This window comes from Marmota marmota, unplaced genomic scaffold (genome assembly GCF_001458135.2).
Source record: "Marmota marmota marmota unplaced genomic scaffold, marMar, whole genome shotgun sequence".
Classification (NCBI taxonomy): Eukaryota; Metazoa; Chordata; class Mammalia; order Rodentia; family Sciuridae; genus Marmota; species Marmota marmota.
The window spans coordinates 47,725,191-47,745,997 of NW_026000037.1; the positions used below are offsets into that span (position 1 = coordinate 47,725,191).

At 38.9% G+C, this 20,807-nt stretch overlaps 1 protein-coding gene across 6 annotated transcripts in view; it reads right to left on the reverse strand.

The window, feature by feature from the left end:
- Positions 1 to 20,807, reverse strand: part of Itgb6 (integrin subunit beta 6) — a 122,915-nt gene that overhangs the window by 39,211 nt on the left and 62,897 nt on the right. For all 6 annotated transcript variants that reach the window (XM_048812362.1, XM_048812360.1, XM_048812359.1 and 3 more), the window contains 3 exons: positions 19,852 to 20,017; positions 18,410 to 18,571; positions 15,211 to 15,306 (listed from right to left, as the gene is read on the reverse strand). In XM_048812362.1, the coding sequence (XP_048668319.1) occupies positions 15,211 to 15,306; positions 18,410 to 18,571; positions 19,852 to 20,017 (424 nt within the window). The remainder of the gene's footprint in view (positions 1 to 15,210; positions 15,307 to 18,409; positions 18,572 to 19,851; positions 20,018 to 20,807) is intronic.

A 20,807-nucleotide genomic window follows, 5' to 3' on the forward strand; every position in this document is an offset into this window, starting at 1 on the left:
AGCATGCTACAGGGACACTGCTACATCGATGTTCATAGCAGCACAATTCACAATAGCAAGACTGTGGAACCAACCTAGATGCCCTTCAATAGATGAATGGATAAAAAAAATGTGGCATTTATACACAATGGAGTATTACTCTGCATTAAAAAATGACAAAATCATAGAATTTACAGGGAAATGGATGGCATTAGAGCAGATTATGCTAAGTGAAGCTAGCCAATCCCTAAAAAACAAATGCCAAATGTCTTCTTTGATATAAGGAGAGTAACTAAGAACAGAGTAGGGTCGAAGAGCATGAGAAGAAGATTAACATTAAATAGGGATGAGAGGTGGGAGGGAAAGGGAGAGAGAAGAGAAATTGCATGGAAATGGAAGGAGACCCTCAGAGTTATACAAAAGTAGATACAAGAGGAAGTGAGGGGAAAGGGAAAAATAATACAAGGGGGACAAATGAATGTCAGTAGAGGGGGCAGAGAGAGAAGAGGCGAGGGGAGGGGAGGGGAGGGGGGATAGTAGAGGATAGGAAAGGCAGCAGAACACAACAGACACTAGTATGGCAATATGTAAATCAATGGATGTGTAACTGATGTGATTCTGCAATGTGTATTTGGGGTAAAAATGGGAGCTCATAACCCACTTGAATCAAAGTGTGAAATATGATATATCAAGAATTATTTAATGTTTTGAACAGCCAACAATAAAAAATTTAAAAAAAAAAGATACAAAAAGCACTACCTATAAAGGAAAAGATTAATAAATAATACTTAAGAGTAAAAATTCCATCTATAGATCCAATGCCATCCCAATCAAAATGCCAGCAAGTTATTTTGTGGATACGAACAAACTGATTGTAAAGTTTATACAGAGAGGCAAAAGGCCCAGAGTAGCCAACTCGATGTTGAAAGAGAAGAACGAAGTTGGAGGACTGATACCTGACTTTAAAACTTATTATAAAGCTACATTAATCAAGTCAGTATGATATTGACAAAAGAACAGGCAGACAGATCAATGGAGCAGAAGAGAGAGACCAGAAATAGACTCTCATAAATACAGTCAGCTGATGTCAAATGAAGAAGAAAGGCAACACAACAAAAACAATCTGTTCAACAAATGTTTCTGGGACAATGGGACAGCCACTTGCAAAAGCAAAAACCTAGACATAGACTAGGCACCTTTCTCAAAAGCACCTCAAAACAAATCACTGATTTAATTAATAAATGCAAAACCATCAGACACACAGAAGATAATGTAGGAGAAAATCTCAATGACCTTGAGTTTGGTGATGACTTTTTGGATACAATACCAAAGGTGCGATCCATGAAAGAATCAATGAGCTAGGCTTAAAAGACAAGACACACACTAGGAGAAGACATTTGTAAAAGATATCTGATAAAGATCTGTTCCCTAAAATACTCACAAAAACCCATCTTAAAACGTAAAATGAGGCAAAGACCTTACAGACACTTCACCAAAGAAGATATACAGATGACATATAAGCACATGAAAAGATACACTACATGACAAATCATGAGGGAAATACAAATTAAATAACAATGAGATTCTGAGAATGGCCAAAACAGAACACTGACAATACCAAATGTTGGCTAGGATCTGGAACAACAGGAGATCTCATTTATTGCTGGCAGCAATGCAAAATGGTGGAAGATGCATTGGCAGTTTCTTACAAAACTAAATATATAATATATAAGATCCAGCATTCAGTCTTTGTTATTTACCTAAAGGAGTTGAAAAGTTACATCATCACACAGATATTTATTTATAATTACTCAAACCTGGTAACAACCAATATATTCTTCATAGGTGAATGGAGAAATAAATTTTGGTACATTTAGACAATAGACTGTTTGTTATTCAGCACTAAAAATAAATGAGCTATCAAGCCCTGAGAAGACATGAAGGAACCTTAAATGTATTTTACTAGATGAAAGAATCCAATCTGAAAAAGCTACATAATGGATTATTTCAACTACATGACATTGTGAAAAAGGAAAAGTATGAATTCAGGAAAAAGATCAGTGATAGTCAGAGGATAGGAGGGAGAGAGGGCTGAATAGGCAGAGCACAGAGGATTTTTAGGGTGATGAAGCTAATATATACCAGGATCATGAATACATGCCATTCTGCACTTGTCAAAACTCACAGATTGTGCTATACTAAGAGTGACTCCTAATGTAAATTATGGACTTGGGATGATAATGATGTATCGACATATGTTCATTGTTTTTAATGGATGTACTGCTCTGATGGGGGATGACAACAGGGAAGGCCATGCATGTGCCGGACAGGGGATACATCGGAAAGCTTTGTACCTTCCACTCAATTTTGCTGTGAACCTAAAACAACTCTAAAAAAAATTAAGTTTATTTTCTAAAATTAAGAATTTCTGTTCTCACAAACATGCTTTCAAGAAAGCGTGAAGAAGCGATTGAGTAGGAGAAATGTCTGTAGCACATGAGAATGACAAAGGACTCAATGCCAGACTATCTAAAGAACTACATATCAACAAGAAAAAGACATCTTGATAAAAATAAACATGCAAGTGGCAAATAAATATATGAAAGTGTTCAGCATCATTAATCACTAGAGAAACATAAATTAAAACATTCGCATCTTGCCAATATTTTAACCACTAGAATGGTTTCTTTGATATAAGATGTTTTCTTTGATATAAGGAGGCTGATTCATAGTGGGATAGGGAGGGGGAACATGGGAGGAATAGATGAACTCTAGATAGGGCAGAGGGGTTGGAGGGGAAGGGAGGGGGCATGGGGTTATTAATGATGGTGGAATGTGATAATCATTATTATCCAAAGTACAGGTATGAAGACACAAATTGGTGTGACTATACTGTATAAACAACCAGAGATATGAAAAATTGTGCTCTATATGTGTAATAAGAATTGTAATGCAGTCTGCTGTCATACATAAATAAAAAAATTCTAAAAAATATTTATTTTTTAGTGTAGTTGGACACAATATCTTTGTTTTATTTATTTGTTTTTATGTGGTACTGAGGATCAAACTCAGGGCCTCGCATGCACTAGGCAAGCACACTACCACTGAGGCACAACCCCAGTTCTAGAATGGTTATTTTTATTTTTATTTTATTGATACCAGAGATTGAACCCAGAGTTGCTTAACCACAGAGCTGTGTCCTCAGCCCTTTTTATATTTTATTTAGAGAAAGGATCTTTCTAAGTTAGTTAGGACCTTGCTAAGTTGCTGATGCTGGACTTGAACTTGTCACCCTCCTGCCTCATCCTCCCAAGCCATCGGAATTACAGGTGTGGGCCACCATGTCCAGCCTAGAATGTTTAAAAATTTAAAAAATGGACACTGATTGCATACACTTGTAGGGGAAGCATAGCTGTAGTATCTACTAGAGCCCAACATAAGCATAACCTATGACATAAGAATTCTACTCTGAGGGAAGTACATCCAACAGAAATGGGCCCACAGAATGTGTGACTATCCTGGAGCAAGTGCATAGAGAAGCAATTTTTGTTGATATTTTCAAGAAGGTTTGGGCTAGGTGATCAAGATGTTACTTAAGAAAGGGCAGTAATTCTGAAAGGGGCTCAGATCTGTCAAGGACTTGGTTGCAAGCAGTAATCAATGCCTATCTGATTCCCTCTACCTGAGGATAGAGCCAAGAGAGGTATCACCAGGCAGAGTTCAGCTCTCAAAGGCATCTCATCGGCCTCTTCTGACTCTCCCTTTCCTTAGGAGCAGCTAAGTGCCTCTGAGCTGAAATTACCAATTTAGGGGGCCTTGCAATAGGGCCGAGTGGTCCTGACATCCCCAGGTACCTATTGCAACCTCAGAAACCACAACTCCCAGCTCCCAGAGCATCTGTTGTTGTGGAGACCCTGGGTGGCCTTGGGGAAGTGGCAGGAATGAAAGGGGAAGGGACCACGCTGCTCAGGTTCTGCCTGCAGTGCTGGTGTGGGGAGCCCACACTGTAGACGGGGTTAAAGATGTCCAGAGTCTCCCACATTGCTGGGAAAAGAGTAACTAGGGCTCATATCCTTGCCTGGCAGTGTCATCCTCTCATTCTTCCCAGACACACTATTATTTAAGTATCACACTATCCCTGTTTTAATGCCAAAATACGGAGGCCCAGAGAATTTAGTTAACTTGCCTGAAGTTATCCCCCAGAAAATAGATCTGAACTCACTTCTGCCAGTAACAGATCTCTGAACCAGATCACTCCTGTTAGTGATTACATTCTGGGTGGCTTATGAAGTTTATTGTTTCACAGTTCTGGGATCTAGAAGACTGAGATCAAGGTGTGGGCAGGGACAGGCTCCCTCTGAAACCTATTGGGGAGAAGCTGTCCTTGCATCTTTCTAGCTACCTATGGTGGCAGAAATCCTCTCCTCGAAGTTTCCTGGATTGTAGATGTATCCCTCCAATCCCTAACACTTTGTCACATGGTATTCCAAACTTGTTATATTAAACCAAGGGTCTATCCTATCCAGTGTGACCTCATGTTAACATATTATATCTGCAATGACGCTATTTCCAAATAAGATCATATCTGGGGTACTAGATGTTAGATTTTAACATATCTCTTTGGGGGACAGGCTTCAATTTATAACACAGGAATAGGTTGGTTTCTTTAATCTTCTGATTTCTTTAACTTTATACCCCTAGTTTAAACTGGACAGGTGAGTACCTTGCCCAGACACAGATGTCATAAAGTGGTAGAGACAGATCTTGACTCCAAGATTAGTATCCTCTGTTCTACCAGGTTGCTGTAGGAGGAACTGGTGAAAATGCCAGAAGCAAGTGAAGATGAGAGTTTCATTAGAAAGTTAAAAGATAACAATATGTTATATGTACATATAGGGACTCTCTGGGATTACAGGACACTTCTACCCAAAGCAAAAAGAAAGGGAGAAAAAGGGTTGTGATTATAATAACTTTCAAATTCAAAGCCTACATTTTGAAAGAAATGCAGGAAGTAGCAAATGCACAGAGACAGAAAAAAAAAAGAAAGAAAGAAAGAAAGAAAAGAAAAGAAAAGAAAAGAAAAGAAAAGAAAAAGTCCCAGGGGACTGTGCTGTGCTATTTATCTGGTCAGGGGAAAACAGCTCTTTGCTGGTGAAGCTCACTTTTGTGGAGAAGAGTTCTTCCATAACTGGAGTGGGCAGGGTTTGCTAAAATAAATTCTTCTGAAGGCAATCAGAAGGCTTTCTTCCCATGAGGTCTTTCATTCTTGTGAGGTTTATTTCTCTGGTTCTCATCATGTTCATTATCGGTGGTAAATGCAGGGCTCCTGGTATTATGCAAAAGTTTACCCCCAGGCTTGACTGCGTTACTAGGACACCCAAGATTCCAAAAAGAACCTGTAATTGTTTCTGGCACAAGGGTAGTGGGAATGTCTGTCTCTGGTTGCATGATATCTGCTTTGCCTTCGGGCTTTCAATTGTCAGCATTCCATAGTAGGGCAGGTAGCCTGGGAGTGTGCTAATTAGATCAGGTGCTTGATCTTGAAGTCTGCACCAGCAACGACTAGGTAGTCGTCTTTGGAACTTTAGCACTACCTGTCTTTCTCCCAGTCTGCACAGAATGTAATTATCTTGTCAGCCAAGAAGCCGTAGTGTACAGCTGAATGAGTGCTCAGCGGCAGTAACAGAGTGATAAGGGAAGACGAATGGACCCACAATGCATGACTGCTCCGAGACAACAAATGCACAGAGAGGCATTGGAGAATAGAGACTCAGAGAACAAAGAGGCTGGGTTGAGTATTTGTTACTGAGGATACTTCAGAGCTTCTCTTAATAAGATTACCCTGCCTTTGCAGAGAGATTGTGGATCTTTGCTGGGGAAGGCAAGTTTCTCATCTGTAGAAAGCCCCTTTAAAATGGAAGCAATGTGGGGTTTGGTAGCAGCCTATGTGCTGCTACCAACAGCAGATAATAAAATTTTGAAGGATGATAGTAGAAGGCGATGAAGGGGATAAGAAAACAGCAAGCAGGTGTGTGTGCGAGGACTGCTAAGGAGCTATCAGCCCTCGATATTCCAAGTGTGGCAGGTGGATTGGCAGCATCAGCATCTTCCTGAAGCTTGCTTAGAAATGCAGAATCTCAAGCCCCAGTCCAGACCTCCTGAATAAGAATCTACATGTTTATAAGCTCCTGGGATGGGTGATTGGATATGTCAGAAGAGCTTTAAAAAAAAAAATCTTGGTGCCTGGTTCTCAGCCCAGGAGATGATGATTTATGGATCTGGGAATAGTCTGGGCATTGGGTTTTTAAAAAGCTTGCTAGATGACTCTAACAGGCACCAAAGTTGGAGAATTGTAGGTGTACAAGGGTCTGTCCAAGAAGAATTGTGGAAATTTAGAAATTAAGCATTATTCTTTTAAACCTTAGTACCCATAATTCATATAGAGTTTTCAGCCTGTCATGCACCTATGACATCGACACTCAGCAACTAAAGTGGTATTTTTAAATGTCTGTGGCCCAGGGATTTGCACCAAGCTTTCTTTCCTTGGCCTTCAAGATTGAGGGGTCTTCTTCCAGCCGCCCCGCCCCCCCCGGCCATTTCCTCTCTTTCTATCCTTGCTCATTTCAAGCTGATTGGCATTTTTCCCAGTTTCTCAAACACACTGAACACAGAATCCTTTGCTGGCTCAGGGCCTTTGCACATGCCTTCACCTCTTAAAAACACCTCAACCTTTAGGTTGTTGCTTTATTATCACTTCTTGAAAGGAGTCTTTCCAAAAACTCTCATCCATCCAAGGGAGGATCACTCTTGCCCCATTGGTATTCTCAATTAATTCACACTACTTTCCATTTTTCTGACAAGACTATTAATGTTATTTGGTTATTTGTTCACTAATTATTTCCTACCCATTTTTCTGCAATAGACTAAGCCCATGAAGACAAAATAGGATTTGATTTTTATTCTCCCAATGCCATGCTCAGTGCTTTGCACACAGAAAGCACAAAAAATAAAAGTTCAAGGACTGAATGGATGAAAGCAGGGATCAGCAACTATGGCCTGTGGACGGTATTTTTCCTCCACCTGTTTTTTGTAACTACACTCATGCGTTTGTTTATGGTCCCTGACTCTTCATGCAACAATGGTAGAGTTGAGTAGTCATGACAGACACCATATGGCCCTCAGAGCTTAAATTACTATCTGACTCTTTATGATATACTACAGATAAAACACAGCATGCCTGGTTAAGTTTGATTTTCAGAAAAACAATGGAAGTTTTTCTGGTATAAGTGTGTCCCCAATATCCCAAGGGGCATACATAGACTAAAAAGTATTTGTTGTTTATTTAAAATTGAAGCTTAGATAGGTATCCTATATTTTTGTGTGTAAAATTCAACAACTCTACAGAATAAGTAGATCAGCCACTGAATTAAAAATGAATAAAGTGTGCACAAACTATTCAAATTCAACAAATAGCTTTCAATTTTTTTGTTGTTTACTTTCTGAAGATTCAGTATTGCAGGGGCAATAAAATATTAAATTATACTATAATTAATATTAGCCCCATTTGTAGCATAGTTGAGCATGGAATTAAAATATATAATACTCCCAAACTTTATGTTAAGGAGGTTGTCAATTTAATTTGTCCTCTGGGTGTTATTGCCATATGTGGCTGTTTTAAAGGCTGTACCATGTGGATAATACTTAGTTCCTTCTAGACTCTTGCGTTGTGGTCCAAGCTGGGGTGTGTTGCTTGTAAACATAGCTGTAATTTGAGTGTCAGTGTCACAAACACTGACACATATGTGGAGTTGCCAAATGCAACCTGTGAAAGGCTGCAGGGGTAGATTAGCGACTGAACAAGGAATCCTCTCTTCCTGTGGAACCCAGAGAAAGCAAGGAGAAGAGGGATTACAGTTTTGAGCACTTGCAGTTTAGAGACTATTCACAGATGTTAGAGCCCTCACCAACACGGGGCACTTTCCAGGATAAGAAAATGATACTCAAAAATCATGTGTTGTTTCTATTGAAGTAGAACATGGACATGTAAAAAAGTTACCACCATGTATCCTGTGAGTATGTTAAAGAGCAACCACCCAGGAGGTAAAAGTGAAGTACATGCACAGGTTTGGGGCCTGGTGATTCGAAGAGGGCAAGTTTGTGTTTACTTGAAAGCAGACACCCTCTACGCATGGCAAATATGTTTGTCATTTTGTAGGATACCTTGACTTCATCTAAAGTTATTCTTGTTAATAAAAATAATTGATGTATAACTGAGTACAATTTAATTTTTATGCCATTCTAAGACTATAACTATATAAATTCATTAAAAATTTGAACATACTTACTATGTACAGCATGATGCCAATTATGTTAAAATATGTAAATACATGCAAAGAAAAAGACAGGGAAGAATTAGTCTAAAAATGTCAACAATGGTTAGCTATGTCTAAGGGGGTTAGTTTATGACTGATCTGTATTTTCTTCCTTATGCTTTTTAGTATTCCGTTCCCACTGCATTTTTTTTTTTTAACAAATGACATGTGTTAATTTTGTAACCAGAAAAAGTAACTGAAGTTTGTTTTGTTTTGGCCACATTTCTACTGGTGGGAGAGTAACTGATATAATCCTTTTGGAAGGCAACTCAGACAAACCCAGTAAAATGGAAGATGCCATTCCCCTGTGACCCAGGAACATCACTCATAAATGTGGATCTTTGACAAGAGAATATGAGTGCAAGGGTATGCACAACTGCAACATTTACAGATCTACACAGCTGGAAGTGACCCAATACCCTCAATCACAGGAAGAACCTGTTGTGGTACCTATGCTGATCAGAGCATGCACAGTAGTGGAGTGCAATCCACAGGAGCTACTGGGGTGTACATGGGTGAGCCTCAAACTCAGAGCATCAGCTCAGCAATGCTAATGTACTTAACACCACAGAGCTGTACACTTAAAAATGATTAAAATGGCAACGTTTGTGTTATAAATATTTTACCACAATAATAAAATATAATAAAAAATCATTAGAATTCATAATAATAACCCTTCTCAGGATCAGTCACTGAATGTCAAAGCTGGCAGTGATCAGACCTAGATTTTTAATAGTCAAAATCAAATTGTAGAAATAATATGTAAATTAAGCTTATATAAAATTAAACTTGTAAGCCATAACTACACAATTATTTTTGGCTGTACAAATATTTTTAATAGCAAAAAAAAAGTGAGAATGGTGAGTACCAAGTTGAGGAAGCTGGTTACTTCTCTGGAAAAAAGGGAGGCATAAATGGGCAGCTATACTGCAGGCAATTGTGATGTTTTCTTTCTTTAAAAGGAGACCCTCATTGTTATACAAAATTACATATAAGAGGAAGTGAGGGGAAAGGGAAAAAAAAACAAGGGAGAGAAATGAATTACAGTAGATGGGGTAGAGAGAGAAGATGGGAGGGGAGGGGGGATAGTAGGGGATAGGAAAGGCAACAGAATACAACAGACACTAGTATGGCAATATGTAAAAACGTGGATGTATAACCGATGTGATTCTGCAACCTGTATAGGGGTTAAAAATGGAAGTTCATGACCCACTTGAATCAAATGTATGCAATATGATATGTCAAGAGCTTTGTAATGTTTTGAACAACCAATAATAAAAAAATTAAATTAAATTAAATTAAAAAAAAAAAAGGCCTGAAGCAGATATGGTGGCAAAAGGTTAAGATTTGAAGAAACTTGGCAGGAGGTATTGGGTGTTGCTTATCTTACTCTTTTTTTTTTTTTTGGATGCTCAAACTAGATCATCATAATAAATCTATGGCCTTTGTCGGTTCCCATGGCCCTTTGACTGGAACCAGAGAGAGTGATTACTGGAGATGGTAGCAGTTTTAGACGGTTGGCCAAAGACTTAATGCTCCTTGGCTGTGTGGCCTCTTCTTACCACTCAGAGCTTAAATAATCCATAGGGCAGAATCAATTGTCTCTTTTTTCCAAGTCAACACATGTTTAAATTGCTCTATTCATCTAAATTAACAGCAACAGTAAAGGACCCTAGGTCAAGTGTTTCCTGGCCTTGAAGGACTCTGTCATTGAAAGGAAATTCATCTGTTGGTTCATCTGTCAGGCAGCTCTGCTCCACCCTTGGGCTTTGTGCTTTTAAAGTGAAGTTTAAAGTTGGTTATTTTATTTTAAAGGCTGTTGTTCTGTATGTTAGTGTTTGGGAGTTGGCATATGCTTTCCCTACAACAGCCAGGGTCCAGCTACAGTTTATCTCAGCTATAGAGTCAAATTGTCTGGATCCAAATCTTGGTTCTCACAAGCAACTTTCTTTGCTATTTTAGGTTCCTATAGCCATAAGATAGAGATTAAATGATAAAATGAGTATCACACTCTCAATCCCCACCTAATAAACTCTCTGCAAACATCCCCTACTATGCTATTATTATCACAGTCATTGTTGCATATCATCTCTGGCCCTCCGTCTTCACCCGTGTGAAGTGAAGGACTTAGTTCAACATGATGATACTATTAGCCTCAAAAGCAGTTTTATGGTTGCCAATTAATCTGCTGCTCCAGAATCAAAAGGAGTAACAACACTGACATACATGAATACTCTGGGTCCCCAGAAAATCTCTACCATGGGGTTTTGTAGCAGAACACTGTCTCTAAAATGCCCATATTCTTTTTTTTTTTCAGGCAAATTATTGGTTTCCAAATCTGTAAATGCTCTATGAGGATCCTTGAGGCAGGGACTGTGTCTTATTGTCCACTATAATCACCAGTGCCAGCCTGATTCGTGGGAGGTACTCGTGAGACGTTGGATGAATGAATGAATGAATGACTATGCAGTTGGTAGCATTTTGCTGCAATGATACACTGGATATTGCAGGCATTGTGTGAATCCTGAAACACTCAGATCGTGTAATGATAAAATCTCATATTTCTACATGGGTTGGCCTAAGAGGGTATCTCATGAAGGCCTTCCTTTAAATCTGTCCCTTCTTCTTACTGAGTGCATATTTTCTGGATTATGAGGATTTGGGTTCTTTAGGAGAAAAGTACCACGTGTGATTGAAGTGGTGACTACTGATGGTTTTTCATGGGTGGGATTTGCTAATTAGTCTGGAAAACACTCCCAACAGCTCTGAATGATAATCTGAGGATAGGAGTTTCGTTTCCAAATCCTCCCTTTCTGAGGGATGTTTTCATTAATGAGGAAAGTGTAGGCAGCTGGCACTTCTCAGTCTTTCCTTCCAGATACCATCAATTCAGGAGAAATCAAAATCTTTCCCATTACATTTGAATAAAAAGCAATTTCTTGCCAGGCACGGTAGCACACATCTATAATCCCAGTGAATTGGGGGGGGGCCGAGACAGGAAGATCGAAAGTTTGAGACCACCCTCAGCAATCGCAAGACTGTCTCAAAATCAAACATAAAAAGGGTTGTGGATATAGCTCAGTGGTAAATCACTCCTGGGTTCAATCCCAGATGATTTTATTTTCACTAAAATCATCCTTTTTTTTTTTTTTCTGTTGCTACAGTGTAAAGTTCAAAAGAGGCAGAAGAAGGAAGCAGGGTGAAACAATAACGAGGTTATTGATTCCTGAAAAATTGAAACTTGAGTACAGTGTATAATTTTCATGAGCCACAAAAGAACATTGGCTTGTGGCATATTGTGGCTGCTCTTCCAGCTTGTTTTTAGATCTAATAGTCTGATGATGGTGGGTAATTGCTCAGGGGTTTTCCTCTCATGGCCCCGTAGCAAGGCTGTGGAACTTCTCCAGCCGGTTGTCCTAAGACAGATGGCAAAGTGTTGCTTTCCTCTCTTGTGCCATCTGGGTCCAGGGTGGAAGGTGGAAGAAGAAACAGCCTGGTCTGCAGAGGGTCCTAGTAATGGTTAGGTGCCCTCCACCTGCTCTGTGTGCCTGGGCTTCCTCAACCTTGATAAGTATTTATCATACAAACCCTCAAATCCCTCGTTAGAATATTTGACCCAATTTTAGAAAAGGTCAGGTGCTTTTATTGAACTTTTTATTCATTCAACAAATACCCTGTGTATCAAGAATTGCCTTAAACAGGAGGATGAGCAAGACCCACCATACTCTCATAATTAAGGTGATAATTGAGGGCTTTTTGTCTTAGGAAAAAAGAGCACTTTGATGGTGTAAAAATCTGTTTGTACCCTTGTTTTCCCATATTTTAGATACATCACTCTGTCCTAATAACTACAGAAACAAGACCCTCTACAGCCCAATTAGAAGTTGAAGTAAATTGGAAGTAACTCTCCCAATGAACTTCTTGTTTATTTTCTGGGTGCTGGGTTTCCACATCACGTCATCAACACCAGGTCATATAATAATTATTGCTATTAACTTCATAAAAATCATCTTTTCCAGCCAGATGCAGACATTTTGAAAAGATATAGGATATTGTAAAGTCTTGCAAATAACCCGAGGTAATTCATAACATGATTTGATGGTGTAGTGAAGAACAGTGATTTAATTGCTTTTTATCTCACTATCTCACTAGGAAGGAAAGACTAGTCAAATTAGACAGCTGGGGTTTAGTGGCCTGATACTATCTTAATGTAAATTAACAGTAAACATTTAAAAACAACGGAGAAGATATAAACATTTTTTTTTAACTTGAGTAATTGAATCCTGATTCAAAAATGGTATTTAGCACTAGAATGTAATATACTACCTACTGCTCACTCAATTATCTATCATTATCTTTTGAACCCTGTAATTGGACAAACAGGAAACTATTCATAATAATAAGTTTGCTCAAAACCATCAGTTTGCAGGAGTCTGGGGTGCACACTGTAGTCATATTGCTGAAGATGAAACTGCTTACTGTACCCTTTCCATTGTTTGTTCCTCTGTTACAACAAAATAGAGCAACACTGTGCACCTGGGCAGTCCAAAGCATCTTACCAAAATTATTGAAAAAAAAAAAAACGGTCATTTTTCCTGCATTCCATGAGTGGGCAACATAAATCTTATGTGCTGCAAGACAGAGCCTCCATTGAACCTGATCATCCCCTGCCCGCTGCGAAGGCACCGAGCTATGCTTAGCACAGAACTCGGGTGAACAACTGGCCTTCTGGAATCTTCATTAGATCTCAACACTTAGTTGCTTTATTTATCCTATCACTGGCTTTATTTTTCATTCTTTGGTGGTTATTTTCCTTCTATCCAAACACCAGTTTGCACCAGACTCTTGCACACCTAGGGCTCCTTCTAAGAGATTTAAATTGAAAGGCAGCACGGCCATTATTGGTCTATTTTCAGTTTTCATTATCAATAAAACAAGAGATCAGCATTTTCATGCTGTGTGCAGCCTTCAGGGAAGTGCAATGTTGCTGTCATTACCTTTAGACCAGGCTGCCGCCTGGCCCCGCTAATGCAGATGAAATGATGAGCCCATCAGAATAAAAATAAAATAATGAAACAACCAGAGTCATAGAATGAGTTGCCGACCGGGTCTGCTGCCTGGCTTCCTGAAAGTGTCCCTTTGAATTTAGTGGAGCCTGGATGGCAAAGTCCACAGAACATGACAGAACATAAATTCGCCTCATAATGAGATTAGTAAGCAGGCAAAATAAATGTCCTGCTGTTACATTACAGGCAAGCTTTAATCTGGTGTTTTCCTTGGAAATGATCGTTTCTTTTGCAACAGGGGAACCGTGGATACAACTAGCTTAAATCCAACAGATTCTGTTTTGCCACATAGTTATTTTTCATCTTCCTCTGTCTTTTTAATAGCAGTTCGGGGGAGGCGTCTAAATGAGTTGTGAGTCTTAAAGACTATTACCAAAGTGAATTATGGGAGTCTGTGTTCATGATCATCAATCCTGTTCCCCAGACTCCCCTTCGAAGACAAGTTGTACGCGGCTCCTACTCCCCCTTCTGAGCTGGAGCCTTGCTGGGGAGGAGGTGTTGTAACCCCCAGGGTCCTCTCACTTTAGCCTTAAGGATCTAAGGCAGAATAGACTCACTATTGTATTTGGGGCTATTAAAAAAAAAATCTTTACTGCAACTACTATTTAAAACCAGTGGAAACAGGTATCACATAATATAGAGCCTTAAGAAAATGCCCAGATCAGGTGAACCCACATGGTCTCTGAGCAGCTGGATTGCAAGGGACTTCCTTGGTTTGCAGCAGAAGGCAATCTCACCTGGGAGTACAATACCCTCCTCTCATTAAAAATGCAAGATAGCATCTCCTCCTGGATCCTTTCTACAGAACCTGATGCAAGTTCATGGCTGAACTGTGCTTGGTAGTGAGTACATTTAATCAAAGGCTTCTGCTAAATAATCTGAGTTCCCCCCGCCCTGTGAACTCACCAAACAAATTAAGAGGTCCTTTCAAAAGGAATAAGAGGTCAGACTCTAGATTTAGGAGTATCTGACACTTCTGCATAGATGACACAGATAATTTGATTTCCCCACATTTTCTTTGGCCCATTCTAAAGTCTCCTTCTTCTCTGTGAAACTGCAGATTATGAGTAGATCATTTCTTAGTACCTCAATTAACATCGTTTGACATATATTTTTTCTTAGGCTGGAAAGAAACCATAGAAGTCTTTTACATTTGCATATATGTTTTGCTAATCTTTTCTGTTGTTGTTTTCAATGGACCTTTATTTATTTATGTGCAGTGCTGAGAATCGAACCCATGCTTGCCTCACACATTAGGCAAGTGTTCTACTGTGAGCTACAATCCCAGCCCCTGTTTTACTGTTTACATGGTGGCTTACAAACATCATTTCATCTAATGATACAATTCCCTGTTTGTAAATGGTGCTTCCATCTAAAGCCTTAAACTATAAATTGGAAATTTAATGGAGAAATGTCAAAGAATTTAAAGCCAATTCTCCTCCCACTTTCATTATTTTCTCTGTTAACTCTTTTCTCATCCGATGCAATAGTTGAAGAGGAGATAGACTAATTTCCCTCTAGGCAGGTGGTCCTGTGTTTACTAGTACTTTATTCCAGCTCACCTTTTTTTATTTCCATAACTTCCATGTTCTACCATGTCTGCCCTCACTCTCCACCACACCTCTGTTTTCTCATTTAAACTACAAGGTATAAATGAATCTACTTTGTCAAGTGCCCAGTGCATCTGGTATGTATTAGGATTATCTATCTAATGGCCTTCCTGTGCGTTGAACTCACGAGATAGTTTCATGACATCATCTCCCTGAAAGAATTTCTTAGATTTGTTTGCTTACCTCATATAAATGAACTTGTTCTTGGGTTACAGCAAAGATCAATAGCATGTTGTTTTGCACCAGTTTATCAATGAGTTGTCCAATTGTTGGATATTCCTAAAAGGAACATACAGATTTTAAGTATCACCTTAATAAAAGAATATAGAAAAATATTTTACTGAGTTAGACATTTCACTGCTCACAGGCCTTATTATATCACTCTGTGTAAACAAATACACGATTAGCATTTTTGATTAGTTGCTTCAATAATTGTTTCCTAAATCTTAGGAGTTCAATTAAATCCTAAGAGTCACTTCCTATTAATGTAGTGTATTGTGTACAATTTGAAAGATCACTTCTTACAGCATATCATATTTTCAAGGATAGAGACACATTTCTTCTCCTGATGCTACTGGTCAGCAGGTAAGAATGTTTGGGTGGGGAGGGGCAATTAGACTATAATGTATGTGTCTGAGGTGGCTCTTGTGGCTCTGAAACCCTTCCTGGAATTAGATGAGGGTGACACGAAGGTTAAGAAAGGAACAGTCTTCTGAAAATGACACACTACATTTCCTACATCTGTCTGATTTGAGACAGGTGTCTTTTTTTTTTTTTTTTTTTACTGGTTCTTGAGTTTGGTATTACTGCCTTTTTAATGTCATCAATGAATTTATAGTATCCTACAGGATAATTAGAAACACATTGTACTTCTTGTCCATTGACAGATTCTTTCCCAAGTGATATGAGTACGTCAAAAAATAAAAGCAGTCATTAATTATCAAATTTGAAGATAGACATTACTTTCCCAATCTGGAAAACATAAGCACATATGAATCCAAATGTGGATATTGCACAAAGAGACACTCAGATAAGGGAGTAGTAAGCAGCTAAATAAATTAAGAATGCGTCATTTATGACTGAAGTCAGCCAAAATGGAGGAACACTGAAAATAAGCCCTCCTGTACACTAGTTGATGTGTTCTTATATACTTTCTGCACTACTGCAGTATTTTTGTCTGAAGTCATCTTTAGGTACCAATTCAAGTTGAGAGAAAGGTATAGTTTTGCTTAAAATATTCAGGTACATTTCCCAGCTGCAAATTTGGATGTGTATGGGCTTTCTTTCATATTTGAATTTTATTAGAGACACAAGAATTGTTCCATTTCTTCTGCTTCTCAACTGCCCAAACCTTAAGCATACCTCACCCTAAAGCCTAAATCCTGCCAGTGCTAGTCCCTCCTTATTTCTACATATTCTTGTGTCTCTCAGCTGCTGTGCATGCAGGAGCCAGGATCGCAGCACGTGGCCCCCATGGAATCCTGTTTTCTATGTGAATAAGATCTGTTGGTTTAATTTCCACAACTATATTGTTGGTTCAAGGCCAGGAACCACATCTTATTATTTTGTGGCCCCAGGAATCTGGCCCAGTTGTGAGTACCTAGAAAATGCTGAAAGGGCCAGGTGTGGTGGCACATACCTGTAATCCTAGCAACTCAGGAGGGTGAGGCAGGAAGATCACAAGTTCAAAGCCAGTCTCAGCAACTTAGTGAGACGTCTCAGAATAAAGGGTGGGGGTAGGGTGTTGGGGTTGTAGCTAAGTGGTTAAGCACTCCTGGGTTCAATCTCTGATACCAAAAAATAAAAATAAGAATAAAATTAAAATTTTAAAAAATGCTCAAAAGACCCAGGGTGTGTAAATAGTCCAAGGCTTCTGCACATGTGTAACAGCTTATTCAGCAGGAGTGAATTGAACACATGTTACACAAGAAGGTCATATTAAGCAATCAGGAGCATTTACTTATATGATCTTCCTATTTTCAAGATGTCTATTATGGGACATTTGAAAAGTTGCAAGGAAAAGGTAATGAAAAGGAATTCATTTATCACAGTTTCCTGTCTGAAAATAGTTTCATTGACTAAAAACAAAACATTGCATTCTCATATCTATTGTAATATGGAAAGTAAAATTATGTGATACTAGAATACACACACACACACACACACACACACATATATATATGAATACAACTGATCAAAAGTTATAGACACTCATTCATGTTGAAGTGTAGAAATTTAGGTCAAAGAATGGTACCAAGTGATTTATGAATTATTAGCTTACAGAGAATAGATTTTCCAATTGATATTAGAAAGGTGGACTTTCACTCTCTTCCCTTCATCCCTTTCATTTAGACATCATTGTTTTAGGAAGTGGCTTGATTTTTCTGAATTGTATTTTCTCCTGTGTCCCATGGGGATAATGTGACCTACCTGGGTGGCTGCTTCATAATTCAACTCTATTTCATACATTAGTCAATGCCCACTGTGTTCCAGGCACTACGCTGCCAGGAAACAGATAATAAACCAGCCGTGGCCCTGGGGATCTATGCAGTAAAGACAGACAGATGTAAGCAAACACATCTCCTCAGAGAGATGTGTAAGAAGACATCTATGTATAAGGGTGAAGGGAGAGACTATTGCTCCGGGGCCTCAAGGAAGTCAAAGAGGACTCTCTGGGAGCAGTAATGATTGAGCTGGTTTTAAAGAGCAATTAAGAGTTTCCTGGCAGCCGAGGAGGAAGGGCATCCCAAGTGGAAGGAATAATGTACACAAACAGCAGCCACATAGTCTGTTCAGGGAAGGTGGTTGGATACACAGGGTTCTGTTGAGGGCAGATGAGATCATGTATCCCAAAAAAGCTTTGACTTGTTTTACAAAAGTTGATTTTTAAAAAATGGCACCATCATTTTTTTAAATGCCAAAAAGATAGGTCAAATGTTAATATGCACTAACTTAGCCTTACCCGACTAGTTGTTTCTCAGGGAACCCCATATCCATCAGAAGCATGGCATGATTTAGGGGCAGTCATTCACAGCAATCCCAAGGTGCTACTGTTTGGTCCAGACCTCCCTTTCTAGGGCCATAGTTGAGAACACAAAGAAATCACTGCTTTTTGCTAAGGTCAGGATCTTGGAGAAGTTGGAGAGATTCTGGGATCGCCTGTTATAGCATATCCAAACTTCTCAGATGTCCCCACAACTCAGACATACTCCAGGAAACCTCTAATGATGGTGAGGATTGAGAGGGGACAGTTTGCTAATCTCAGATCAGGAAACGTGCACTGCTTTCTCAAGCGAGAGCTATTTTGTGTTGTGTTACAGGAGTTGTTGCTTCCTTCGCCTGCTTGTGGCCCTGACAACAGCACAGAGTGTGGGTTACACACCAAGACAGTTGACATGGAGTATTCATTCTTGTTGTCCAGGTGACAGAGCCCGTCGTTGGGAATGACGATGCCTGCCAGTTTGCTGTCCATTCCAAAGTGTGAATCGGCATCACTCACAAAGACCAGAAGATGGAGGGAGTCATTCCGCCAGCCGATCTTTTCCTAGAGTGATAAAGAAATATTCGGGTTGCGTTGGAGAGAGGCAGGCACCTATTGAATGTGGATCACTTCTGCTCGGACACATTTGCATTATTAAAAAAAAATATTGTTGGTCTATCTAATTTATCCGCTTTCATCTATTGTGAATTGATAATATAGGAAACACATGAAATTCTGTGGCATTTGCTTTTTCCTGGATAACATTTTCAGATGATTTATGCTTCAGGAAAAAAAAATAGCTCTGTGATGATTAGGATTCAGTTGATCTTGATGTTTACATACTTAATTATTTTTGCTGTCCAACTTTCAATGAGCCAGAAAAATGAGGGGAGGCGGTAGGGGAGGTCATAGATAATTCCAAATCCAAGCTCAAGCAAAATGAGTCAAAAATGCAATAAAAAATGGTACAAAGAAAGCCTGTTGCATTAAAATGTCATGCAACACTTAGGTATATATTTCTCTTTCTAATGATGTCATCTAAAGATTATAGAACTAATACAAATAGAAGAATTGCTCATCGAAGGCGGGCTTAAGGTCCTGCTGTTGCGGTTGTCCACATGGAGTCTGTATCTTAGCAGAGCTTTCGCCTTTAAAGCGTATCAGGCTAGGAACTAGTTAGGCAAAAAACTCATCCTACCTGTTCCAGCCTTTTCCTGCTTATCCTTTTCCTCTTCCTCTAATTCCTTGGCCCTCCCACCTTCTAGAAGCTTCAGGCCTGCCCAATTCTGAATTTCCCAAGAAGGGCTGTTGTCTCAAGACAGACACCCACTCTCATGAATACGTGTCAGTCAATTAGAAAGGAGCAAGGATCCTAGCATGTCCTAGAGACAGAATGGCTTCTAAGGCTTATTCCGTTTCCAGAACAATAGATAGCTGATCTTAAGTATAGGTATATACTGATTCAGGGCATTTTTACTTTTTTCATTAATGTTCTGCTTTTGATTGTTTTTTTTTTTTAACCATAGTTATTCCAAAACTAAATTCACCTGATCTAGGTCTTTAAAATACACTAGATTTTTAAAACAAGACTATTGTTCCAACCAAAATTTCCTCAAAGCTACTATCATTTTCTTTGATTATTCAAATATTAGGTGTATAAAACAGTCCCCATTTAAACATGATTAAATTTAAAATTTTACAGAAATTCTGTGTCTTCAGCATCAATTGAAGAAATATGGTGAATAAAAGAAAGAAAAATATACAAGCTTTCCAAAGTTGATTTGTTAATAAGAGATGAAATTTATGTTAACGGAATGAAATGTGATCTCCTTGGCACAGCATACCTTACACACAGCTGCTTGCATAATTGCATCAAATCCACCTTCGGGTGTGTCGATATTAGCAGAAATTTTCTGATTCTTCACAATTTCATTGAATCTTTCAGCGTCATTTGTCAGTGGCAAAATGTGCTTGAATCCAAATGTAGGTAAGCAGAAGTAGGGTATACTACTGCAAAAGTAAGGTGCAAAAATATTTTTGAAATATGATGCAACACACAGTTAATGGATCTGAGATCCTAGCAATAGTTCTTCAAATAAAGATTAGTTTTTCTCCCAGGCCTAACTCTATAATTTGGCTGTGAATCTCAGGATTAAGGTCATTGTCATCATCTCTGCCCATCCCTTCCATGTTGACTATATTAGCTAATATTATTAGCCAATACTTAGAGATATGAGTTTGAGTCATTCACTGACTCAAACGCAAATAACAGATAATCAAGTGATCAAACTTCCCATTCCAGTGTGTGTAATCACTATTTTCTATTACCTCCCAACTAAAATCCACCATTAAGTTTACCTGATGACAATTTCTTTGTATTCTGATATCTCAAGTTGTCATCAAGTAGGAGTCATCTCATAGCGAGACAAGACAGAAACTTGTCTTCTTCCTCTGCTCCCTTTAATATTCCCAGCTCTGCCTATCAAGGGCTCAAAAATCGTAGTAGGTGGTGGGACTGCAAATTGGTGCAACCTCTCTGGAAAGCAGTATGGAGATTCCTCAGAAAACTTGGAATGGAACCACCATTTGAGCGAGTTATCCAACTCCTCGGTATATATCAAAGGACTTAAAATCAGCATACTATCGTGACGCGGCCACATTAATGTTTAAAGCAATTCAATTCACAATAACTAAACTATGGAACCAATCTAGGTGCCCTTCAACAGATGAATGGATAAAGAAAATGTGGTGTATATATATGTATATGTATATGTATATATATATACATATACATATACAT